General features: G+C 38.9%; 1 protein-coding gene across 3 annotated transcripts; it reads left to right on the top strand.

The window, feature by feature from the left end:
* The first annotated feature begins 216 nt into the window (after positions 1-216).
* Positions 217-25,107, top strand: LOC124874891 (mitogen-activated protein kinase kinase kinase 14). 3 transcript variants are annotated; one of them, XM_047376504.1, is made up of 15 exons: positions 217-339; positions 6,600-6,875; positions 7,461-7,536; positions 9,222-9,897; positions 12,361-12,495; positions 12,585-12,714; positions 12,793-12,921; positions 15,778-15,882; positions 17,073-17,236; positions 17,328-17,478; positions 19,072-19,596; positions 20,486-20,583; positions 20,677-20,797; positions 23,047-23,147; positions 23,429-25,107. In XM_047376504.1, exons 2-15 carry the CDS (start codon positions 6,614-6,616, stop codon positions 23,591-23,593), a joined length of 2,838 nt encoding a protein of 945 aa, XP_047232460.1. In that variant the 5' UTR covers positions 217-339; positions 6,600-6,613; the 3' UTR covers positions 23,594-25,107. The 3 variants fall into 3 exon arrangements, with proteins under 3 accessions (XP_047232460.1, XP_047232459.1, XP_047232461.1); XM_047376503.1 differs by having other exon boundaries at positions 20,486-20,601; XM_047376505.1 differs by lacking the exon at positions 23,047-23,147 and having other exon boundaries at positions 20,486-20,601.
* The last annotated feature ends 2,579 nt before the right edge of the window (positions 25,108-27,686 follow it).

Raw genomic sequence — 27,686 nt, 5'->3', positions numbered from 1 at the left:
CATGTGAGAATATGTCCAGATTTATGTTTAAGTGAATGATCTGAGCTCTTTCCTCTTCTGACAGAAGCAAGACATCAAGCAAGCTCCAAGTGCCACTGAGGGCATCCACAGATTTATTACGGAGCATTTGGAAGTTGCTGTGGGATGTGGTCAGTGGGGGCTCATTACGGCTTAAAGTCAAACACATGAAGGGCCAATCAGAAGGACCTGTGTGGGCAGAAAGCCGGTAGGTTACACTTGGGAAGCTCCTACTTGACACAGGACGAACTCAGACTGAGAAGTCTTGTTGGATCATTGGACTTGACCTGAAATCTGCAACAACCTGTCTTTTATTCTGAGGTAATGTACCTTTCTGTGGTTAGATCAGTGAAAATCATGGAGTTAGGAGAGATGGAAGTGTTTTTGAAGCTGGTTTGATTATTAATATTTTCTAGAAGATTTATTTCATCTGTATTATCTCAGCTATAGAGTTTATTGTCAGGTAAAACCACACACCTGTTGATTCCAATCTGTTTTACAGCCTGATTTGAGCAAACTACAGCACTTTAGACACCCACTCATGCAACCTCAACATCAACACAACGTTATGAGAGGGAAGAGTGTGTGTGTGTTTTGATCTGCCTGTGTTTGCTGTCGACATGGTGAGTGCTCAGAAAGAGAGACTCTGACAGCTGGGCGGCCCGCTAGAAGGCATGTAGCTGCCTCTCTGAGAGCTATTTATACTCATCTAACCGGTGTCCGTTCATTCACGCCCCACCACGGCAAATACCGCCACATTAAAGCGCTGGCCAAAAACAAATCTGTTTCCACCATGGCGAACTGATGTTGGTGGAGATACAAAGGCTAATCAGTTACCCCAGTGTAAAACCAGAAAATGTTTTTTTATTAAACATAACATACATTGTTTTTATTTCAATATTTTTTCTCAAGTTACAGGTGTTATTTGTTGTTTTTGATGTATCCTAGCATTTATTTCTCTTTTACTGTATTTTTACATATTCTTATTTTTTTCATTCCAACTTTTATATTTCTCTTTTATATTCACTATCATAATATATTTAGTATCAGTATTAAAGTCGTGAAAATTTAGGACACCAACGACGGCTTTTATGTTTTCTAACATATTTGGACATAAAGATTTTTAAGACAAAAGAATATCTGGACATATACAGTACTGACCAAACGTTTGGACACACCTTCTCATTCAAAGAGTTGTTTTTATTTTCATGACTATGAATATTGTAGCTTCACACTGAAGGCATCAAAACTATGAATTAACACATGTGGAATTATATACTGAACAAAAATGTCTGAAACAACTGAAAATATGTCTTATATTCTAGGTTCTTCAAAGTAGCCACCTTTTACTTTGATTAATGCTATGCACACTCTTGCCATTCTGTTGATGAGCTTCAAGAGGTAGTCACCTGAAATGGTTTTCACTTCACAGGTGTGCCCTGTCCGGTTTAATAAGTGGGATTTCAAGCCTTATAAATGGCGCTGGGATCATCAGTTGTGTTGTGCTGGAGGTGGATACAATACACAGAGTCATAGCTCTGTTGAGCCATCCATTCCCTTAGCTCTTAGCAGTCATGACTTTATGGGATTCTTCTTAAATAAAATTGATTCTATTAAAAAGAAAATCTTTACATACTCCCGAAGATGATTACTTCATCCTCAGCAAGTGAGACAACATTGGAAATAACTGCAGAACCTGATTTGTGTTTGGACTGTTTTGATCCTGTGAAGCTTCCTGAGTTATCAGAAATATTAGCTTAATCTAAACCTTCAACTTGTATGTTAGACCCAATCCCAACCAAATTATTTAAGGAAATGTTCCCTCTGATTACCAGCCCCATTTTAGATATGATTAATCTATCTTTAGTAAATGGATATGTACCACAGGCTTTTAAGTTAGCTGTAATTAAACCTTTATTTAAGAAACCTTCGCTTGATCGAGATGACTTGAAAAATTACAGACCTATATCCAATCTTCCATTCTTATCTAACATTCTTGAGAAAATAGTTGCTAATCAAATGTGTGAGCATTTACACAGCAATGACCTGTTTGAAGAGTTTCAGTCAGGCTTCAGAGCTCATCATAGCACTGAAACAACTATGCTGAAAGTCACTAATGATATTCTTATGGCCTCAAATAATGGACTTGTGTCTGTACTGGTTCTGTTAGATCTCAGTGCTGCATTTCATACAGTCGATCACAAAATTATCTTAGAAAAGCTGAAATATGCTGTAGGGATCAGGGGAACAGCGCTATGCTGGTTTAAATCTTATCTGTCTGACAGATTCCAGTTTGTTCATGTAAATGATAAATCATCTTTAAACTCCAGGGTTAATTGTGGAGTACCACAGGGTTCAGTACTTTGGCCAATTCTTTTTGCTTCCAATAGGTCAAATTATCAGGCAGCATAGGATAAATATTTACTGTTATGCTGATGATACTCAGCTTTACTTATCCATAAATCCTGATGAACCCAACCAGTTAGATAGACTACAAGCATGTCTTGAAGATATAAAACTTGGATGACTTTACATTTTTTGCTTCTAAATTCAGACAAGACAGAAGTTGTCGTCATTGGACAATCACTTAACCTGGATGGCATTAAATTGACATCCGGTGCTCGTACTCGTACTCGTCGTCTTCCACTTATCCAGGACCGGGTCGCGGGGGCAGCAGATTCAGAGACACCCAGACGTCCCTCTCCCCCAGACACCTTTTCCAGCTCCTCCGGGTGGAACCCAAGGTGTTCCCAGGCCAGCCGAGAGACATTGTCCCTCCAGCGTGTCCTGGGCTGTCCCCTGGGCCTCCTCCCGGTGGGACGTGTCTGGAACACCTCCCGAGGAAGGCGTCCAGGAGGCATCCGGTATAGATGCCCGAGCCACCTCAACTGGCTCCTCTCAATGTGGAGGAACAGCGGCTCTACTCCGAGCCCCTCCCGGATGGCCGAGCTCCTCACCCTATCTCTAAGGGAGTGCCCGGCCAGCCTACGGAGGAAGCTCATTTCAGCTGCTTGTATCCGGGTTCTCGTTCTTTCGGTCATGACCCAAAGTTCATGGCCATTACCTCGGGTAATAAAGTAAAAAACCTTGGTGTTACTTTTGACCAGGACATGTCATTTAAATCCCATATTAATCAGGTTTCTAGGGATTCCTTCTTTCACCTACGGAACATTGCCAAAATTAGAAATATCCTATCCAGGTATGACACTGAAAAACTAGTCCATGCATTTGTTACTTCAAGGCTGGACTATTGTAATTCTCTACTATCAGGATGTCCACAAAATGCAGTTAAAAGCTTTCAACTGATTCAAAATGCTGCAGCAAGAGTTCTGATGAAAATTAAAAAGAGAGATCATATTTCTCCTATTTTAGCTTCCCGTCATTGGCTACCCGTTAAATTTAGAATATAATTTAAAATTCTCCTCCTCACATATAAAGCCCTTAATGATCTAGCTCCATCATACATCAGAGATCTGATTGTTCTATATGTTCCTAACAGAGCACTTCATTCTCAGACTGCAGGTTTACTGGTGGTTCCTAGAGTCTTTAGACGTAGAATGGGAGGCAGATCCTTTAGTTATCAGACTCCTCTCCTGTGGAACCAGCTCCCGGTTTTGGTCTGTGAGGCAGACGCCCTATCTACTTTTAAGGCTAGGCTTAAAACGTTCCTTTTTGATAAAACTTATAGTGCGAGTGGCTTAGTTTATCAGGGAGGGAGCCTTCCTCCCTCCCTGTTGTTTGGAGTAAGGGGGAGTCGGGTTTAGCCTAAACCGGCTCAGTTATGGTTGAGGTGCAAACACACCCTCCATTTCTGCTACCTGTATGACCCCTTCTCTTTTCCAATGGTTATAATCAGTCTGACAGAGGGAGGTATCCCAATCCTTGTGGTTTTTAGTATAACAATGACCATCAGTGGGACCCTTTGTGGGGTTCCTTGAGATGACATTGTTGTAAATAAGCACCGTTTAACTAAATAATCTGAACTGAAACTATCTCTGTAGTTATGCTGCTATAGGCTTAGGCTGCTGGAAGACATAATGACCACTTTCACCCTCTTCGCTACATTCTCACACTACTCTCCAATTTTGCATTATTTGCTGTTATTTCAGCTTTTAACTTTGTTCTCTCTTTTCTCTTCCTAGAAGCTACACCTGACCTGGCTCTGTGTCTACCTGTGACACCTTTCTGGAGAGGGGAATCGTCCGAGCTTCTGCTGGCAACAACTTAATGCTCACCTTCTACTGATGATCCACATGGCCCTGTCTTTTACTGTTTAGCCCTTTCTCTCTCCTAGACATGGTGATTGACTGAGCTTAACTGTAACAAACTCTATGTGCTCTCTTTCAGACTCTAACCTTGAAAACTGGCTCAGAGTTTATCTGTTCTTTCTTTCTAGTTGAAACGACTAAAGGAGCTACATCCATTAACATTTACTTTTCCTTCCCATAGAAATTACTCCTGGATCAGTGCTTCTGTGTTCTCTTTGTGTCTCTGCTCTTTTCTCTCTAACTACCAGTCGGTCGTGGCAGATGGCCGCTCACACTGAGCCTGGTTCTGCTGGAGGTTTCTTCCTGTTAAAAGGGAGTTTTTCCTCTCCGCTGTTGCTACATGCATGTTCAGTATGAGGGATTGCTGTAAAGTCAACGCCAGTGACTGTCCACTGTCTCTACATGCTCATCCAGGAGGAGTGAATGCCGCAAGTCACTGACTGGATGCAATCTGCTGGGTTTCCTTAGACAGAAAAACTTTTTATCCAATTTGAATAAATAACTAACTTTGACTGCACTGTTCAATGGTTAGGATTAATTGGAATGTATGTACCTGACTGTTGTGAAGTACCTTGAGACATGTGTTGTGAATTGGCACTATATAAGTCAAACTGAATTGAATTGAATTGAAAGTTGATAGTCCTGCTGAATAGACTGTTAGAATTTGTATTATGGCAAGAAAAAAGCAGCTAAGTAAAGAAAAACGAGTGGCCATCATTACTTTAAGAAATGAAGTTCAGTCAGTCCGAACAATTGGAAAAACTTTGAAAGTGTTTCCAAGTGCAGTCGCAAAAACCATCAAGCGCTACAAAGAAACTGGCTCACATGAGGACCACCCCAGGAAAGGAAGACCAAGAGTCACCTCTGCTGCAGACAATAAGTTAATCCGAGTCACCAGCCTCAGAAATCGCAGGTTAACACCAGCTCAGATTAGAGAACAGGTCAATGACACACAGAGTTCTAGCAGCAGACACATCTCTAGAACAACTGTTAAGAGGAGACTGTATGAATCAGGTCTTCATGGTAAAATAGCTGCTAGTAAACCACTGCTGAGGACAGGCAACAAGCAGAAGAGACTTGTTTGGGCTAAAGAACACAAGGAATGGACATTAGACCAGTGGAAATCTGTGCTTTGGTCTGATGAGTCCAAGTTTGAGATCTTTGGTTCCAACCACCGTGTCTTTGTGCGGCGCAGAAGAGGGGAACGGATGGACTCTACATGCCTGGTTCCCACCGTGAAGCATGGAGGAGGAGGTGTGATGATGTGGGGGTGCTTTGCTGGTGACACTGTTGGGGATTTATTCAAAATTGAAGACATACTGAACCAGCATGGCTACCACAGCATCTTGCAGGGGCATGCTATTCCATCCGGTTTGCGTTTAGTTGGACCATCATTTATTTTTCAACAGGACAATGACCCCAAACACACCTCCAGGCTGTGTAAGGGCTATTTGACCAAGAAGGAGAGTGATGGGGTGCTGCGCCAGATGACCTGGCCTCCACAGTCACCGGACCTGAACGCAATCGAGATGGTTTGGGGTGAGCTGGACCGCAGAGTGAAGGCAAAAGGGCCAACAAATGCTAAGCATCTCTGAGAACTCCTTCAAGACTGTTGGAAAACCATTTCAGGTGACTACCTCTTGAAGCTCATCAACAGAATGCCAAGAATGTGCGGAGCAGTAATCAAAGTAAAAGGTGGCTACTTTGAAGAACCTAGAATATAAGACATATTTTCAGTTGTTTCACACTTTTTTGTTCAGTATATAATTCCACATGTGTTAATTCATAGTTTTGATGCCTTCAGTGTGAAGCTACAATATTCGTAGTCATGAAAATAAAGACACCTCTTTGAATGAGAAGGTGTGTCCAAACCTTTGGTCTGTACTGTACTGTAGATGCTATCAGAAGGAATAATTTAGCAGTTAATGAGTCTAGTAAAGGATTTCTAGATGTTTCAAATGATTTTGAAATTTGCTATAGTAAGGAAAATAGTCTACAAGCGGATGAAATTCAAAACAACTGCCGGGTCTGGTAATCCAAGCAAGTTCACCCTGAAAGCCGAATGCAATATGTTAAAAGAAGTCCCCAATAACCCTAAAATGTTATCTTGGGACCTACAGCAGACTCTTCCAACTCTTCAAATAAAAGTGCATCCCTGCACAAACACATACTGTACAAGTTTAACTTACCTAGGATGCGTGCAAGAAGGAAAATATGAAGGCCAGATTTAAGCTTGCATACACCAAATCCAGCATTCCAGTAAAATAATGTCCATTTCCAGAGATAAATAATGTTTTTCCCAATCTCCTCTAGTTCTCACCACATAGATGCAGTCTGACAGTTACAGAGAGATGGCCATTCCCCGGATGTTTAACTCCAACACACCGTTCGTCATTGTTGCCGGCGGCTCTGAGCTCTCTTTCCTAAGTAAAGATGAGAGCAATCAAGGATGCGAGGAGGAGACGAACTCACTGGTTCAGGCCTTTGGATCCCACCTGACCCATGTGATGCAGCACGGCACCGCCAAACAAGTGATAACAGATGACCTGGAGGGGATTCCAAGTGTGTCCATAGTGGCACAAGCTGAGAGTAAGAACATAGAAACACAATACACTGTGAAGATTATTTAGCCACTGACAGATTTCTTCTTTTTGCCAAACAAATACTTCAGATCATCAAAAAGATGTTAATATCAGAAACATTTCAATTCAGTAGAAAGGAAAGGCACCCTATATGAAAAATATAGTTGTTCAGCTTGTTAAATCATGAATGAATTCTGATCCTTTACAAGCCACACGCAGTATTTATCACTGGTGCATATTTGTGGTTTGAGTTTTATTTCTAGAAGATAAATAAAACTACATATTTAAATGTCTAAGAAGCTGTCAGCCTCCTGGTCTACTCTACGGATTAATTTTCTCAATAGAAGTATCGTAGAGTTATCTGTCTTGTGTCCTAAAGGGAAAAAAAGAATTAAGTTGTTTTAATCTCAAAGTGTCACCACAAAAAGTTTAAACTGGAACTATTGTCATCGTGTTGTCCAACAATCACCATTGTAAATGTGCTGTTTCAAAGACTGACAGTGAAGTCCAACCTTCAAGTTCACAACAAGAAAAAATGATTCATAATTTTATATAAATATGCAAAATAATGAACATAATTTTCTGTTTTTAGGAGAGGACTTCCAAGAGTTCAGCCCGTCCAACACTCAGCGTCCCTACCGGCGATTTCACCTTCTCCAGAAGCACAGGTATGCCCACCCTGTCACCTACTCTGGGAAAAACACCCCACCACATTTAGGAGGTGCTGATCGTTTCACAGTTCAATGAGCTAAGTTATGTCACTTACAAATTTTTAAAAAAGTATATTTTCTATGAGCTTGTTTATGCAGGATGAGTCGTACTGCAACAGGAGATCAGCCCTCGGACCCTTTCTGTTACAGGCTTAGTCGGGTTGTTCAGAACCATAATACACACTGTTTCTACACCAAGTTGGATCTCACAGCTTGTCTTTTCTGATATTAACCCATAAATTTCAGTTTAAAGCTGATGTTTTGATGTTTATTTTCCATCTTAGCATTTTTTCACCAAGTTTACTATCAGGTAATTTACTTCAACTTCAAAATGAAACAACTTATGCTTGTTTTGGTCTACTCTCTTATAGTCTTTCCAGTTGGTTTAAAACAAGGCAGTTAGGCTCATTACCACGCTGAAAAACAGCAACCTATCATTTTTGTGCTTTGATCTGAAAAACTATGCAACATTGCCAAACTTATTCAGACACCCCTCCAAATAATGTGTTGTGTACATTGTATAAAATCCAGCTCTTGGGTATGTTGACTGCTACTAGAAACGGTTGTAGCTGAATGCTTCGCTCTTAGGAGTTCAGTGACTTCCATCATGGTACTTTGCTGTTAAGATGCCGCCTGTGCAATAAGTCCTTTTGTGACATTTCCTCACTATTGAATAATCCACAGGTATAACAAAGTGGACACGATTGGTGATGACAGCAACTCAGCAATGAAGAGTTAGGTCACCTAAAATGACAGAGTGGGGTCAGTGAATAGTGTGCAGAGGTCTCCAAACCAAGAGACAACATCTTAACTACATGTGCCCTACAGATTAGCTCAAGAACAGTGCAAAGGTATTTTTATAGACCAGGTTTTCATGGCTGAGTACGTGCATTCAAGCCTTACATCACTAAGTGTGCCTCGGATACAGTGGTGAATACCACTGGATGATAGAGCAGTGGAGACGTGTTCTCTATCTTGATGAATCACGCCTTTTTGTGGCTCAGTTCAATGGGGTAGTTTGGATTTGACAGTTGTCAGGGGAAAGGCTCTCAAATGTAAAGTTTGGGATATACTGTGGGACCTTTTTTTAATAGTTCTGCTTGGCCCTTTTATTCCAGTGAAAGGGGCTCCAAATGCTCCTGCATACAAAACATTTTAGAGAGTTTAATAGTTCCAAAATCTGATTGCCAGTGCACAAAGCAATGCCCATAAAGACGAGTGACTAAGTTTGGTGTGTAAAACTGTGAAAAGGCAGTGTGATGACCTCAAGTCGTTAGAACTCCTTTAACATGAATTAGAGCAAAGACTGACAGCCAGGCCTCAAGTTGTCAAATGTCATGTAATGTGTAACACTTTGATGAGTGTTGCACATCACACTTTTAACTGTTAAATATAAATCATTTATGAGTTGTAACGGTAGACCAAGCAGACAAAAGACAGGTAAATAGAATGGGGGAAAAAAACTATTGATGAAGCTGGAATGAAATCAAATGAAAGGAAGATGTTTTTAGGTCTTGTATATTTAATGTGCCAGAGAATGAGAAAGTGTAATTTGCAGATAAGAATGTGCTGTGGATTAAGAACAAAAATCAAACAAGGTTTTGAACCTTAAATAAGTGTTAAATGTTCCTACTTGTCTCCAGATCTTTTAGTGAGGATGCTGCCTTAATACGAGACACTGAAGATGAGGATTTAGATGAAGTGTTTCATCATCACCTTAAGAGGAAACAGCACAGGAAGACTCTAAGCAGACCGAAGAGGCTGGAGGAAGGAGAGGAACCTCCAGTTATCCAGGGTTTGTGGGTGCAGGAGATCGACTGGCTGAAGACGACTTTATCTGCAGAGATCATACCACCTCCTTCTCAGTTTACTGACTCCTGCTGCCGGCTGGACTCCTGCACGTCTGGACATACAGACGACTCATCCAGCTCTGTTGACAGAGAGGGCTCAGACTCTGACTGTGAATCTGTCTTCACTCATGAGAGCGAGTCAGACTCATCTTGCTGTGCTGCTGATGATCACTTTGGATTAGAATCTAACATTTCTGATCTGATCTCTGACCTTATGCACATCTCTGGTTTTCATTCCAATTCGGATTCTGACTTCTCAGAGTTTGTGCAAAGCTTGCAGGAAATTTCTGACTCATCTCAAACGACTTTTACTTTTAATGACAGTGACTCAGAGTTTGATCAGGTGAAAGGCAGAGTGATGCATATACCAAAACCATTCATTTCAACTTTCTTGAACAACTCAATCAAACAGATTCTGGATAACTGGACGACCACCAAACCTGCCAACGAAGGACTTATATTCCATCATGTAAGCCATTAATGTATTACTAGTTTATTTTCCATTATGTCGGGTATTAAGATGTCTGCAAACTAGAAGTAGGACATATAGTAAATATATATAGAAAAAAAGTTAAGTTTATTTCTTCTCAAGAATCAGCGCATTGTTGCTCAATATTTTAACCTTTTATTGGTTAAATTTCTAATTTCTAATTTTTGATTGAGCTTGTAGCTCCTGATAGCAGCTGTGAGCACAGCAGATAGTTGACAACGAGTAAGGATGTTTAACACAAAGGCCACCAATGAAGAAAGTAGTGATTGCATGTTATCCAGCTCGAATTAGAGCACATGAGGTGAAGATCTTTTAGGCAGTGTCCTTGCACAAGTGAGAGTAGCATTATTTCAATATATTTTTACTTAAGTAGAAACAAAAAGTATGATGCAGTCAGAGTACTCCTTGAAGTAACTTTTTTTTTTTCACAACGTTACTCATAGAAATGTAATTTGTTACTACCCAGCTATGGCTCTTACAGACCAAAACCTTACGCTTGGGTTTAAAAGCTGTCTGTGGTGACTTCAGTCTGCTTGAAATTCACCACATCCCTGAATGACCACTTTTTGCAAAACATTTTATTAAAAGATTAAAATTTGGGCAGCATTGAGACAGGAGATGTAACTTCTGCTCCAGTTCTGACCAGCATTTATTCTTTGTTTAGCATGGGCATGTGCCATCACTCCCATTTCTGCCAACAACCAGAACAGCCTACATCTTATTTGTAAATCATGCAGTGATGGTGTAAAACAAAGCGGTACTGAATGGATGCAGTTGAGAGTGTCAATTTTCTCTACATAATCAGACTGGGTTTTATTCATGAGAGCCTTCTCTGTGCTAAATCTATGTAGCTGTCAAAAATGTTATTCAAAGGACACTGCCTGGTGCCCCACTCAAGCACCACTAGTCCATCTGCAGTTAGTTTTCAAACAAAAAGTTGTTGTTTATCCCTACAATGGCACTTTAGGCTAAGGCTACACATGTGGTGGACCAAAGGAAGGTAGAATTTTGAAATATAATCTGTCATTCATTTTGCTCAGACACTGAGGAAAACATATTTGCTGCTGCAGCCAATTATGTGTAAACATGTAGAAGGAATGCTTGGAGAGAAGGTTTGATTATTTATTTCAATAATCCATGTACATCAGCAGACAGTCTTTACTGACAGAATGCCCATAAAGGGTTAAATAACTATTAACATTTATATTGTTTATCAACGTTGATAAGCTGTTCTTAAACACTTTGCTGTCATATTTCCTTACACATGAAACTTTATGCTCACAAACAACAACCGCAATTGCTTCAATGGTCCAGGTCCCAACTCTGAGGTTATCTGACGTATTCTTGGCATGGACTGTTTTGTGTTGTTGTTCCTTACCTCAAATCAAGTAATAAACTTGTTTCATAATCCTGGAGCACAAAGGGTTTCCAACAGAGAGACACTTTTTATTGGTGAGTAGAAATCCACCCTCTTTACTTTTATGAATCTCAACCATGCTCACTCCAAAGCAGGATCTTTGTAGACAGTGGGTGTGTTCACTCCATCCTTTTCTGTGTTTCTGAAAAGTTAGCACACATTCATTTGACATATTTCTCTTAGGAAAGTATTTTTGTCAAAAAAGCAGTATGTTTTCTGTTTAAAACATTAGGCAGTCACACTCTGTGGTTTTTATACATCCCATTACCATTTACATATGACATTGAGGTGTGCATCTAAAGGTTCCTTTTGAGTCAGTAAAGTTATTTTTAACATTAGTTATCTGCTTTGAAAAACCATAAAACAGCTGGTTTGTTATTAATTATGTCTTTGACTAGCTTAGACCCAATAAATCCATCTTGTTTAATTTATCTTGGCTGAACGGACATACAAAATGAATTTGGAGCTTACAATATTTAGGAACTGCCAGGCAGGAAATATAATTTTACTACATACTTAAAATTAAAATTCCTGCAAAATATAACAAAGTGGTACCAGTGTTGGACCACTTGTATGATCAGGTCTTAACTGGTTCTGTAGAAACTGGTCTTTGTTTTATCCCAGACTTAGCGCTGCTAAGCTTGAATGGTCCTCGTCCAAGTCATATCCAGAAATGACATGTTGGTATTTATTATGAAATCATTTATAATAGTGAGGGCCTCCTTCTGTGGTGTCATCTGTTTCACTGTTCAAAGTTTGATTAAAGGTTTTTAAATCTCTTCCTCTCGTGTCACACTTTCTTTAATAGCTTCAAGAGCAACAACAGTTTATTTTCACAAATTACATTTTATTTTTGTGTGGACCAATATGGGATTTCATTGACTTTTTCCAAGACTTAGCTGCAAAAGATGCACTGCATTGGTACACGCAATCAAGCAAAATATTTTTCTTTTTTTGACAGAATGGCTTTATTTTGTGTTGGGTTTTTCCCACTTGACATTTCCATCTCATTTTTCTTCTTTCAGCTCCTACAGCCCAACAGTTTTCAGTACAGAGAGGGAGAGGAGTACTTTGTTCTTCACCACATCCAGAACGGCTCGTACGGTGATGTGTTCTGTGTTCAGGATAAAGGTACTGGATTTAAATGTGCTGCCAAAAGGGTGAGAGCCAAAATCAATGAGTTAAACCCAGGGAAGTTTTTTGAATTTGCTTTAAAAAACTGAAACCTGTCATATTGTGGTCCAATCAGATTCCCTTGAGTCACTTTAGCTGTGAGGAGGTGAAGACATGGAGCGCCCTGAACTCCCCCCGGGTTGTAGAGCTGTTTGGAGCAGTGAGAGATGGGCTGAATGTCATAATCTTCATGGACCTAAAACCAGGTAAACAGAACTGTTATCTGTCGCAAAATGCTTTAATATTGTCAGAAAGAATGAACCTGTTGTTCCAAACCTTCCCAGCTTGCTTGGCTCATCTTTTAAAGGAGATGACCTGCCTCCCTGAAGATCTGGCCCTGCATTACCTTCAGCAGACACTAATGGCACTTGAGCACCTGCACCACAGAAAGGTGCTTCACTTGGATGTAAAAGGTGTGTTTTTGTGCAAGTCTCACAAATAGAATCTCTGAATTTACTGCATCATGTTGTTAAAAGCTAATATTTTAGACAGGAATGTTACTTTTTTTTAATGTTTTTATTCACTGGAGTCCACTATCTGCTTTCAGACCTCACAGCCAGAGGTAACAGGTCTGCATTTCATGTAACTCCAAGTATTGTAGATAAGTGCTCAATTGAAAATGTGATTCATTTGTCATCATAACTGGAAATAGGTGGTGTTGGAATTATGATTATTGATTAATTAATCTTTATCAATAATTATAATTAAAAATCATAATTTGACAAAATTAATTTCTTAACCAAAATCCTCATTTATGAATCGAGACCAGAGATGTCTTCTGGTGTTGTAATTGTGGCTCAACGCCTCTGATAATTACAACCGTTAAATACTCAGTAAGAATTGATAACTATTACCAGAGATGTCACTGTTTGATTGACCGTTTCTGCCGAAACGTGTGGAACTTCAACCTTATCTTGACTGATGAATCACTCTTGCACAAAATAAACACAGAACGCCTTCTGTTCATCTATGTGAATATTTATTAAATCACAGCCCTGATACACTCGCTCTTTCGATTTAATAATCTTCACCTACTCAAACATGCAAAGTTCTACACAAAAGGGGTAAAATATCTAACTAAACAAAATAAAGCAAAACAGCAGTGGGTGCGAATGGAATCAAACCAGCAGTTATGGCAAAAATGATAATATGACAAAAGGGTGTGGTGGTGAGTGGAGGTTGGGGCGCAACTCCAACTGTAACTCAGTTATACACAGTCATAAAACCTCCACCAACTCTGCGAGGTGAGCAGACAAAGGGTTATAAAACTTTTGGCGGCAAGCTAGTAAGCAGTAAGGTTGAAGATAAAGAAAATGGTGAATTTCACCATGAGGTTATTTTGACAGTCCAGTCTCACAGCGCACCTGCGCTTGCTCTCAGGTGTTCAACAACCCCGCAAAACACACACAAAGCTGGGTAGCGCAGCGGCTTCCAGGCATCCAACACGGCACATAAAAGTTTCAATAACAAGGTTACATGCACATATCATTCAGAACACATTAGACTAAATAGCGAATCTCATCGCACTAAAACCTCCTGTACCCTGCCCAGACTTTCTAAGAAAGAAACAAAATTAAAGGATGGGTTTTACTTGTCGTTGTCTCCCTTCTGAGCGGGGTTGAGAGAGAACGGGGTGGAAGTTGGAAGTTAATGTCCGTCCACAGTTAACTTCAGGAAAAGCGGTCAATCTTCGTCCTCTGGCCTCCTTGGCGAAAGGGAAAATATGATCTGACCATCACAGCTGACTGGGACAAAACAAGGTGGCGATTCGTCTCCTTGAAACTCCGTGTTTTTTTTAGTTACGTGTCAAACTCACGTTTTCGATCGGCAAAGTGAAATTTCTGGCTTTCTTATTCCAGAAACCTCAGTTATGAATTCTTCGTTGGCCAACGAGAGAGAATAAATGAGATCCACTCGGGACTCTTCTCCAGGTGATGCTTCAGATGTTGGTAACCGTGTCACGGTCTCCAGCTGAAGGCAAATGGTGTGTCGTCTCATCCTCTGTTATATAGTTGATGGTGGCCTCAGGGCTGCGATGCCCCTGTCTTATCAGCCGCGGGGGCCGACGGGATCTGTAGGCACGGACTGTCCTTGATACAAAATGGCGGAAAACGCCAGGAGGCCTGGTGGCGTCCAGCAACGTGCAAATGGTTCAATATTCAGCAAACAAGTGGTCCAACAGTGGTAGTCCTATAATCTAAAAATATCTAGTCTATTGTGAAAAATTCATGGGAATTTGAATAAACAGTTTAAACAAGTTTTTTCCTAAACCCCTTTTTTTCATTTGACATAAATCCAAACTAATGTCAACCATGTTTGTTTGGTATGCTTTAGCCTTTGTTTCATATAAGCAAATCCAGAAGAAATGTTAAATAATTTGGAAATGACATAGTCTGAAGGTAATTTACATTTATAAGACAAACAACAACATCCAAGGGCAGGTTAGAGAGATTAATTAATGTAACAGTCATGGTTTTCCATTTGGCCTTGTATTTTAGTGTTTAACCCTTACTCTCTTGCTGTTATTTCAGCTTTTAACTTTGTTCTCTCTTTTCTCTTCCTAGAAGCTACACCTGGCCTGGCTCTGTGTCTACCTGTGACACCTTTCTGGAGAGGGGAATCGTCCGAGCTTCTGCTGGCAACAACTTAATGCTCACCCTCTACCGATGATCCACATAGCCCTGTCTTTTAGTGTTTAACCCTTTCTCTCTCCTAGACATAGCTACTGACTGAGCTTCTACTGTAACAAACTCTATGTGCTTTTTTTCAGACTCTAACCTTGAAAACTGGCTCAGAGTTTATCTGTTCTTTCTTTCTAGATGAAACGACTAAAGGAGCTTCATCCATTAACATTTACTTTTCCTTCCCATAGAAAGTACTCCTGGATCAGTGCTTCTTTGTTCTCTTTGTGTCTCTGCTTTGTTCTCTCAACCCCCAGTCGGTCGTGGCAGATGAGCCTGGTTCTGCTGGAAGTTTCTTCCTGTTAAAAGGGAGTTTTTCCTCTCCGCTGTCGCTACATGCATGCTCATTATGAGGGATTGCTGCAAAGTCAACGCCAGTGACTGCCCACTGTCGCTACATGCTCAACCAAAAGTTTTTGTTTTATTTTAGGACATTATGGCTACCTTGAAATGTTGTTTCTGCAGAGGCAGTAAACCTCCATGTACACATCAGTCTGACCATCACTGACAGTCTGAGTTATGTTTCACAAAGAGTGCCTAATGCAAACAGGCTGTCACACTGAATTCTGTGTGTTGATTTTATACCAGCTGACAACGTGCTGCTATCTGCAGACTGCAAAGACACGTTTCTCTGTGACTTTGGTCTCTCAGAGATGTTAGATGACAGCGGACAGAGCACTAAAACATTCAGAGGTGAGTTTATGTTGAAACATTTTGCATTACTGAATCAGTTTAGGGCACTATGTATTTACTTAGAAAATGCATAAACAATAAATTATTGAAAGAATGAGTCAATACAATGTAGATGTTGAATTTATATACACCTATTTAAATATTATGTTTTGCAGAATGCTGCATAAAAACATACTGTTGTTTTGATACTATATTCCTGCTGTACAAATGTTTCACGGTTATTACATTTCATGTATTTTTGTTGCACATTTAACATCACAAGCATTTATCACTATAGCTCTCATGTTTCTGTCTTGGCCCCATACAATTTAGAAATTTCTATAACTTTTTGCAACATATGCTGATAAATTTGATGAAGCAAAGTATGTGTTTTAACTACAGGTTCCTCAGCACTTTTTTACTGAAGTTTCAGGGAACCTTTTTAGGCCATTTCTTAGTTTTGTTTGCATTTTGTTCTGTGAAAACCAGGTTGTTTATGCAGACTATGTCCCCTGACCCTGAGTGGCTCCTCCTCTGAATTGTTGAATAAATTTTGTGATTGCAATCAGGAATAAATAATGTCTCTTGTGTAATTCAAAGTTAATAGAAAGTATTAACTACAGAGGGTTATAAAGTTGAAGACAATTAGAACATGAGTCTGTGGCCTTTTAACCAGTAACAAATGCTTAGCATTCTCCCACAACAAAGCTCCAAGGATCCATCCAAAATGCCATACCTCCCTACCAGGGGAGGTAGGGCATTATGGGTAGTTTTAATTTTTTACCAAGTTTTGTCTGCTTTGGCCCTGATTCCTGCCGTGGAACCCTTTTTCCCCTTGATGCTGTTGTTTTCAATTAGGAAAAAAAACTGCTTTCTCAACTTTCCCCTGGAAAAAGGTAGACTTGCCTCTTCGGGTCAGGGATGACTCTCTAACCTAAATTTACCACAATCGGTGAAGGAAACCTCACCGGTTTTGGTAAACTAAACCTTGTTTCCCCATTGGTTTGGTTAAATATTTTTATTATTTGGTTATAAGGCAGTGTGCAGGGGATGCTATTTTCATTTGCAGTAGAAAATAATGTCAACATAATTTTGGTTTGGTGCCAGGGCAGTTAATTGGAGAAAATTTATAGCAACATATATGTCATGAAACCGTTGGATGGATGTTAATTCTAGGGCACAACTCAAGTTATTGTTTTTTCTATTTGTAGGAGCAGCCTTTCCTGGCACAGAGACTCATATGGCCCCCGAGGTGGTGCGAGGAGATCAAGTGTGCCCCAAGGCAGATGTGTGGAGCAGCTGCTGTATGCTACTTCATATGCTGAATGGATATCAGCCATGGATACGCTACTATTCCCATCCACTGTGTCTCCTGGTCAGATAGTTTACTTTACTGTCATTTCCGAGTTGAACTTGACAAAAGTAATTGGAAATCAATAAACTGAGTTCTTGCATCTGTGTCATAGATTGTAAACGAGCCTCCACCTTTGTGGGAGGTGCCGTCCAACTGTAACAACTTCACAGCCAATGTGTTTAGGGCCGGACTCCAGAAGGACCCGGACAGACGAGCGTCGGCCAAGGACCTTAGGAGGAAAACTACCAAAGCCCTCAGAGCAGGTTGACACTACATTACATATTGACATGAGGAATTAGATTTTACCAAACCTAAGAGCATGTTCTGTGGTATTATGTGGTAAATGTAACCAATGCTAAAAGATCATCCAAAAAATTAACAGATTACTATTAACAGAACCTATTATTAAAAAACAGACTAGACTTGCTTCTTCAAAATTATAGTTTTGTGGGATTTTCTTAAATCTACAGATCTGCTAATTTAAATTTTGATGATTAAGTGAAGCACTGCACAATTTATTTTTTTAGCTGCCTTTACCTTACTTGTGTCAGGTGTTTGTAAGTTTCAACAAGAATGATTATATTTTTTGTTTTCCCTGTAGTGTCTCTTCTTCTAATATATTTGGCTGAAATCAACTCATTTCAACCTGTCTTTGTCCATTCTCCCAAATTTCTTCATACAACATAAGTGTAATCATGTGGAGTAGTTATAAGTAGAACATATCTACTGCATTAGCTGTCAGAATGAAATCAGTTTGGAGAATCAGAGAGAAATTTACACTGTGAGTCAGATTAACATCTACACAAAGAAGGGTCCATTCAATGTGAAATTTAGAAAATTTATAACAACTAAAATACCAAGCATAAGCAATTTGGGTAAAGTCTCTATCAAATATTTCTATACTCTCTAACAATTGCATGAGACTGTTGTTTACATTGTCAATATTTGTCTAACAGAACATTCACTGGACTTTGCATAGTAGTTGTTAGCTCAGTGTATCTGTTAGCTGGACTAGTTGTAAGCTAGACTCTGAGTAGCTGTTAGATTGATCTGGAGTAGTTAGCTTGATTGTGGACATCTTTTAACTTGACTTTTAGTTGTTAGCTTGACTTGGGGTAGTTTACTGAATAGTTTACTGACTCGCTGTTAAATTGATTCTGAGTAGTAAATAGTTCTTAGCTTGACTATGAGTTGCGGTTGTCTTAATTTTCTTTATTCTGAGTAGCAAATAACTTTATTCTGAGGAGCTGTTACCTTTAATCTGTATAGCGGATAGCTAGACTCTGATTGGCTGTAAGCTTAATTTGGAGGGAGAAGCTTATAGCTTGTTCTGTAGATAAAATACTGGCTATTTATAACTACTACACAGAAACTAATAATATAAGAAAAGATGTCATTTTAAACAAAGCCCCTACAGTAACAAAGCTGACTATTTTTTTATATCTAATTGATACGAAAAATACTAAAAAAGCTTATGCTGAGTTTTGGGAGCTTTTAATAAAACAGAAAAAGTCAAAATATTTGATATGTCTGTTTAGTGAAGAAGAAAGAAGGGATTAAAATACTGGACAGGGCCACAAAAGAAGGGTAATTTAGTTCTCATAATATTACCATACTTACCATACTTTTTATTCTTATAAGAATCATTATTGACATATTTATATTACCTATTTAAACTGATTACTTAGTGTTTTGTAATGTTAGAAATATTAAACCATGCTTAACTTATTAAAATTTAATGATTAGGACCTTTCTTTGCACTATAATCAGATAAGCAACTGACTAAAACCAACTCCAACTTCATAGATGTCACTTGATCATTATCTCCATTATTTAAATAAATATTTTCTACACAGTTGGAGGTCTGAGCCCTCCCTCTGTCAAAACTGCCTGGGAGAAATTGCATCATGGCCAACGTGAAGACAAACTCCTTTCCCTGAAAGAATCATCACCATCATCCCAAAGCACTTCCTCAGATCCATCTGCGCTCTGGGTGAGCCCTTGGAGGACCGTAGCAGTGGATGAGGACACCGCTGAATGGAAAGGTGATCTCTCAGAGACAGATTCCATATCAGGGGAGTGGGACTCCAATCCAAAGTCACTGCGAGATGATTACGCAGATAAGGCGGAGTGGAAGACCGGCTCTGAGTCAGAGGTGGACATATACATGGCGGAGGAAGAGGAGTGCATCCAGGAGAAGTGGCTAAAAACTGATGAAGACTATGAGGGAGACTGGGAGGAGGAGGATGAGGAGGGGGACTCCTCTGGTTCCACTGAGTATCTCCGTACACTCAAAGGCCTTTTCCCTTTGCTGCGGAGAGGCCTGCTGACAAATGAAGCTTCATGGGGATCAGAGGCGGAGCTGGAATATCTCAGAGATGGTAAGCATCTGTTGATAATTATCACTAGCTGCAAAACATTTGACTTTGTGAGCAGAATCTTAGCCAAAGGAGGGAGCCCACAGAGTAACAGGAATGTGGAAAAGTTTTCTTTCTGTATTATGATACGCAGAAAAAATCTATGTATTTTGGAAAAGATAAGTGAAAGGCTTAGCCTGGTGAAGTTTTTCACAAAAATATTTTTATTTGAACAGATTATTTTGGACAGTGGGCCATTATGTAATAGTTTTTTCTAAGATTTTTTTTTAGATTTGTTTTTACATAAACTTACAACATATGTAAAAAAAAATTCTTATTCCTGTTTTTTTATTTACAAGTGTGTTTTTCAGAAAATGTCTTTTATCCTTTCTACATCTGTTATCCTTAAAAATTTTAGATGTTTTGTTTTTCATATTTTCAGGTATGTACTGTACACAACTATATAAAGAAAACAGGGAAAGTACACTTGTGAAAATAATAAATACATAAATAAAAAAAATATTTTGCAATTTAAAGAAATTAATTATAAGATGTAAAAAATATAAGAACAAGTAAGAGAAATAAATGCAAAGAAAAAAATTATTACCTATTTGGATAAAACCTAAAATTTAAACCTTTTAATTTATTAGTATATCACTGTATTTATGAGCCTTTAATGTATTTTTTGTTACTTTTTATTTTGACATTTAAACGCCTGCATAATACTTCAAAGCAAGTTTTCTATTATCATATTAATAATATTTTTTTTGCATTTACAGGCATTGAATTTGTTATTTTTGCATGTTTTTTATGTATGTATTAACTCATAATATCTAACTCTATGTTCCATGAGGAAAACAAAAGAAACATTCCTGGTTTTCACTCACCCCTCACTGTAAAATTTTGTTTTTAGAAATTCCTGTAGGAACCACAGTCCAGACTCCATCCCCAGAACCTCGAGATGAACCTCCGTCTTGTTTCAGCTGCTCAGACACATCACAAATAGATGAGGTGCAATTTGGACACAAAGTCAGTTGCAGCTGAAAATAAAAAAATATCTACTAAAGCAGTATTTTAAAAAAATATATCTATTACATCTTTAAGGACTCAGAACATTCATCTGATGACCTCAGTTCTGGAGTGTTTTCTTCCTGCAACAGTCACTCCGACGGACCACTTGTGTGGATACCTTCAGCCGAACAGCGATCTTCCTGCTGCTTTGAGGGTAACTTCAATGGAAATAATTCAATTCAATTCAGTTTTATTTATATAATGCCAATTCACAACACATGTTGTCTCAAGGCACTTCACAACAGTCAGGTACATACATTCCAATTAATCCTAACTAATGAACAGTGCAGTCGGAGTTAGCTTTTTATTCAAATTGGATAAAAAGTTTTTCTATCTAAGGAAACCCAGCAGATTGCATCCAGTCAGTGACTTGCAGCATTCCCTCCTCCCGGATGAGCATGTAGAGACAGTGGACTGGCATTGACTTTGCAGCAATCCCTCATACTGAGCATGCATGTAGCGACAGTGGAGAGGAAAAACTCCCTTTTAACAGGAAGAAACCTCCAGCAGAACCAGGCTCAGTGTGAGCGGCCATCTGCCACGACCGACTGGTAGTTAGAGAGAACAGAGCAGAGACACAAAAAGAACACAGAAGCACTGATCCAGGAGTACTTTCTATGGGAAGGAAAAGTAAATGTTAATGGATGTAGCTCCTTTAGTCGTTTCACCTAGAAAGAAAGAACAGATAAACTCTGAGCCAGTTTTCAAGGTTAGAGTCTGAAAAAAAGCACATAGAGTTTGTTACAGTAGAAGCTCAGTCAATTTTCATGTCTAGGAGAGAGAAAGGGTTAAACACTGAAAGACAGGGCCATGTGGATCATCGATAGAGGGTGAGCATTAAGTTGTTGCCAGCAGAAGCTCGGACGATTCCCCTCTCCAGAAAGGTGTCACAGGTAGACACAGAGCCAGGCCAGGTGTAGCTTCTAGGAAGAGAAAAGAGAGAACAAAGTTAAAAGCTGAAATAACAGCAAATAATGCAAAATTGGAGAGTAGTGTGAGAATGTAGCGAAGAGGGTGAAAGTGGTCATTATGTCTTCCAGCAGCCTAAGCCTATGGCAGCATAACTACACAGATAGTTTCAGTTCAGATTATTTAGTTAAACGGTGCTTATTTACAACAATGTCGTCTCAAGGAACCCCACAAAGGGTCCCACTGATGGTCATTGTTATACTAAAAACCACAAGGATTGGGATACCTCCCTCTGTCAGACTGATTATAACCATTGGAAAAGAGAAGGGGTCATACAAGTAGCAGAAATGGAGGGTGTGTTTGCACCTCAACCATAACTGAGCCGGTTTAGGCTAAACCTGACTCCCCCTTACTCCAAACAACAGGGAGGGAAGAAGGCTCCCTCCCTGATAACCTAAGTCACTCTAACTATAAGCTTTATCAAAAAGGAAAGTTTTAAGCCTAGCCTTAAAAGTAGACACGGTGTCTGCCTCACGGACTAAAGCTGGGAGCTGGTTCCACAGGAGAGGAGCCTGATAACTAAAGGTTCTGCCTCCCATTCTACTTCTAGAGACTCTAGGAACCACCAGTAAACCTGCAGTCTGAGAACGAAGTGCCCTGTTAGGAACATATGGAACAATCAGATCTCTGATGTATGATGGAGCTAGATCATTAAGGGCTTTATATGTGAGAAGTAGAATTTTAAATTCTATTCTGGATTTAACAGGAAGCCAATGAAGTGAAGCTAAAATAGGAGAAATATGATCTCTCTTTTTAATTTTCATCAGAACTCTTGCTGCAGCATTTTGGATCAGTTGAAGGCTTTTAACTCCATTTTGTGGACATCCTGATAGTGAAGAATTACAATAGTCCAGCCTTGAAGTAACAAATGCATGGACTAGTTTTTCAGCGTGACTCCTGGATAGGATATTTCTAATTTTGGCAATGTTCCAGAGGTGAAAGAAGGAAATCCTAGAAACCTGTTTAATATAGGATTTAAATGACATGTCCTGGTCAAGAATAACACCAAGGTTTTTTACTTTATTACCGGAGGTCAATTTAATGCCATCCAGGTTAAGTGATTGACTAAGCAGTTTCTTTTTTAAAGACTCCGGTCCAAAGACGACAACTTCTGTCTTGTCTGAATTTAAAAGCAAAAAATTTAAAGTCATCCAAGTTTTTATATCTTCAAGACATGCTTGTAGTCTATCTAACTGGTTGGGCTCATCAGGATTTATGGATAAGTAAAGCTGAGTATCAGCGTGAAAATTTATCCCATGCAGCCTGATAATTTGACCTATTGGAAGCATATATATATATAGTAAAGAGAATTGGCCCAATTACTGAACCCTGTGGTACTCCACAATTAACCCTGGAGTTTAAATAATCCTTCACCATCTTTGCACATTTTTTAACTGATTGCTTGAACAAAAAAAAACCTCTGACATGTTTTAGGTGTTGACATCTGGATCGAGAGCATTCAGGGAGAGTGTTTCAGGATCCGAGAATGGCGGAGGGTCAAAGTGGGTCATGTTGCCATAGGAATCAGTGATCAGGTATGAGTCTGATGCAGAACACATGCTGAGAAGTTATATTCAAGCACACAATGGAACGTCATCACCACCATGTGTGTTCAATTCTTTTCAGGGGTGGTGTAATTTTAAGTAATTTTGTCAACACCTGAACAATTTTAGTTTTGGCCAATAAACCTTATTTGCAATGGGGGTTAGTTCATTTTGTGTGTGACTTTAAGATGCTTTTAGAGTACAGTTTATAATTACAGGTTGTTAAGATTTGAAACTCGTCTCAATCTCAAATCCTCCAATGTGCCTCTCAGATCTCAGGGAAATCCTTCACTTTGGAGACTCTGGACAGAAAGATGGTGTCCTTTGAGGAGGAGATCAGTAAGTCTGGATCATGGTTCCGCTGTGTACCTGCTCCTGACAGATGTCAGCGCTGGAGCTGGAGAGTCCAAGACGGCAAGCTGGAGCTCAGAGAATGAGATGGATATTTACTGCTCAGTTAAGCTCCATTTGTAGCAAAAAAACACAACCTAAGAGCTCAAAACCTTTGAACTTGAAGGAATGTCACACTAATGTGAGCTGGGACCTGATCTTTTAACTATGTGGAGGCCACAGACATACGGTGAGCTCTCAAAAAATTCTGTTTAATGATGGCATACTGCTACAAGACCAGCATGATAAGAAACTCCAGGAGGAATGTGGTTGGGAAACATAAAAACATATTTATGTTGTTGGAATAAAGAACTTTCTTTTCACCATCCTGCTACAGCAGGGCTGGATTGTTGCCATAAGGCAATGTGGCTCCACAGAGGATTCTCGCTGTTTAAACACCTTTCAGCACACTCAGCAGATATTCATCAGACCAGGCTTTGTGTTTTCAGACCTCAGTGCCCAGTTGTGATATTTGCAGCTGATGCCACTGGCTCTTTAAATGAAACCAAGTGAGATTTTGTGTTTTGCAACTGATATGTTTTAGGGTTGAATCAATTGTGCATTCTGAGCACATTATTTTTTTCTTCTGATCAGTCATCTGAGGCACTGCAGCCTCTTTGTAAGTCAGTCATACACTGTTGTGCAATTTCTATTTAGGGATAGCTGGTTTTAATTTCCAAGTTTGTATTTGCCACAAGATTAGCCACTAATTTAAGAAAAAAAAAAGCCTAACTGATTATATATGATCATCAACTGATGAACTGAAAGATTGATAGATAAATTAACTAACTAACAATATAAAATCACTTTGTGCACACTATGGTTGTTCATTTAGGCTATTTTCCTGCTTAAGTTTTTATCTTGTTTTTTATTCTCTTTAGGTTTGAAAATCAAAACACAACTAGTCCTCAACTTCTCTGAGTCCTCTCAGCAGTTTAAACCCAAATTTTAGGATTTTAGATTTATTTGAACATTAACTACCTTTCTGAGACTGTCTCTCTAACACTGAATAATACTCTTTTTGCTGTGTTTGCTAGTATTTGCTTTCTTCAGATGCATTCTTGTTAGTTCCACTTGACCAATGTTTTAAATTTTAGCCCAGCCATCTGCACCTATAGCACATTGTAAATGTTTACAGCTCTAATGAACAAGTAGAGCTTTCAGACTGTTATGTGTCAGGAAGTGTTTCACATGTGATCGTGTGGCTTGTCACTTGTTTTCCATGATAAATGATCATGATTTAAGACATGAAGTGGAGCAGTGTTACCACTGAAGACGATGAGATTCAGATTTTAGTTGAACAACACATGACTTGACTTTAAATAAGATATTTACCTCATGAAAAAACAATTTCTCAGTTAGTATTTCAAAGGCTGGTTCATTTAAGGTTACTAATTTATATTAATAGGACTAATCAATTTTACCAAAGCTTTTCAAAGGTAAGAAATTAGTCTAAACGTGGTTATGATGTTATTAGGATAAACAGTATTTTAACTGAATATTAAAGGATTTATTTAAAAAAAAAAACAGAAAACATAAAAACTTTCATGATTTGAAGGTGTTTGAGTGTTGTTGTGGGTTTTTCCTCTGATCATGATTATGTTTTCCAGGTGGTGCCTTAGTTCATTCCTTAGGTTTGGTTCCTTCACAATTCTTGTAATCTGTTCATCATGTGTTTTAGTTCATGATGCATTCTGATGTTCTATTACATCTGTGAGAGCCTCCTTTGTGTTGGGACCCACAGCCATGGTTTCAACATTAAAACTCCGGTGCAAACTTTTCTGGAACTTTCAAAATAAATTGCATTTAACCGACTTCCAGCACAACTTCAGAAGGGGAAAGGGGGGTAGCAGCGGACTTCCCATGATGCCACTGGCTGTATAAAAGCACCCCCTTTCCAAGGAATCTTTCTCTTCTACGCGGGTCACGCAGGGACTTGGACAGAGAGACCTAGCGCGCTAATGTCTCTTTGCTGGCAAACAGACATAAGTCTTCAACTGGATCCGAGAGTGTCATACGATCACGCGATCATATGCACAAGTTAAGTACGAATGAATTACTGTTTGTTTATCCGATATTCATTCATAAAAAGGGGAAATTAAGGTATAAGCATGGCTTGACTTTCTCTCTGAGGCCTGCAGAAGCAAACTGTGTTCCAGAGAGTTCCCTGCAGAGATGCTGTCTCTACGAAGCCGAGTGAAGCAATTTCCCAGTCTGAAAGGAGGACAACAGGAGCCACATCACTGTGGTAATGTGTAGCTTGGTCGGCCCGACAGCTAGCCGAACCCCCCCAACAGCTTCAAAATGGATGTTTCTTCAAACTTTGTCGTCGCCCGGACAACTCAGCATGGTTCATACGAGGTTAGGGTTTGGGCAGAGTAATAGAGAAAGATTTATGATCTGAACATTTTTCATTTTATGAAGTTTAGTTTTGTTTATGTTGAACTCAGCTATCTTGGTGCTAGCAGGCAATCTGCAGCACACATGCTCAGTTTTGTGTTCTGTGTTTGTGTGTTTTTAAAGTTAAGACAAACTTGAATTTAACACAGAAGATTGATCATAACGCGTCGTCTGCGCTTATACATTTTAACCCTTTTTATTAACGGTATTTTAAAGGTGTGTGTTTGATTCTGGTGCTAAGCTATCAGCTTCTTTTGTTAGCTTTAACTGCTAAAGCTAAGTAAACACTATTAAGCCCCATTTCTCCAGAAAGATTTGGCTCTTTTCCAAAATATTCCCTTAAATATTTTACCATTTCCTTAATAATATTTCTTTAAATATTATTTTAATAAACAGAGGCAGCTAATGAGACACCTTTGAGAATTGGTCATCCAGAAGGTTGGTTTTATTCAGCAGATCATTCTTTAAAACATTATTTTATTAAAATAATATTTTATCTGATCTTGCATTGTGAATGGTTGTCTAAAGGTATGCTGATTACTGCTTAAGTTAGTTCCAAGACTAACTTAGACTAAACATTGCATGGTAATGTTGCATCACTCTTTTGGTCTTGATTTTCAATCATCCTTAATCAACTTGTTTATATGGTACATAGCCCAGTAGTCTTCCTTATTATTTAATTCTGCTTAGTACTTTAGTTGGATTGTTTTAGCTTAGTAAAGAGTTTGTTGATTGAAATATGTTTAACTTTGAGTTGACTTATTTTTTGTTAATAAATTCTTGTATTTTAAGAAATTGTGTGAATTCATTTCATGTGTGTGCAGAGTTTTTCTGTTCAATAATGTCAGAGCTTTGCTCACTCTTTTGATTTTGTCTTATTACCACCGCCTTACTAGGCTGGTATTCACAGGACAACCCTTAACAGACCGAAATATTATTTGGTAAAATATTAAATTATTAATGTTAAATAAAAAATATTTTCAGATTCATAGGCACAACATTTGGTTAGATTGTTTTCTCGCATCTCTGTTCAGCTCATTCATGTTCTTGTTACCACTCCCTGCCACGGTCAGCTTGTATTCAGTTTCATTCAGTCTGCCTCCACAATGCCAATCAGTCTCCCTATAAATGTTCCTCTGTTCTGTTTGCTCCTTGCTTCGTAATACTGCTTTACTCATGACTTTGTTTAAGTTCATGCCAATGTTCTTGTCCATGCTCCATGCCGTATTCGTTTCATGCCTACCTGTAAGTTTTTGACTTTTACTTTAATAAACCTTTCAGAATGGAAATAATTTTTCTTAAATGATTCTGCTGCAATAAAAGATGTGTTTATTTCAAGGCTTTTTATGTTTCTTTACATGCACATAAATGGGTAGGGTGCAGTATTTTAGAACCCACGCCTGAAGAATCAAATTAACAGTAACCAGTCTCTCTTTTATGGTATTGTCTTTTTGCATCTTCTGTTAACCGTAAATAAGTGTAGTCTGCATATTCTTATTGCCTCTTATGTGCTTCTGATTATTTGTGTATCAAATAAATAATTACTTTATGATTTGTTGTTTTATTCATGTTTTGTCATTATTATTTATAATTACCATAAGGATAATTCTGGAATTTTTTGTAAGTCTAACCCTTTTCTTTGTCTCTCTTATCTTTATGTGATCACCTTTTCTGACTTGGTGTTGTTTCCAGTCCATGCTGTCATTGTTTGTGTTCTTGGGTTCATTTCGTACTTTTTAA

Source organism: Girardinichthys multiradiatus, chromosome 10 (genome assembly GCF_021462225.1).
Source record: "Girardinichthys multiradiatus isolate DD_20200921_A chromosome 10, DD_fGirMul_XY1, whole genome shotgun sequence".
Classification (NCBI taxonomy): domain Eukaryota; kingdom Metazoa; phylum Chordata; class Actinopteri; order Cyprinodontiformes; family Goodeidae; genus Girardinichthys; species Girardinichthys multiradiatus.
The sequence above is the reverse complement of the archived record's forward strand: the minus strand, read 5'-3'. Positions and strand labels throughout refer to the sequence as shown.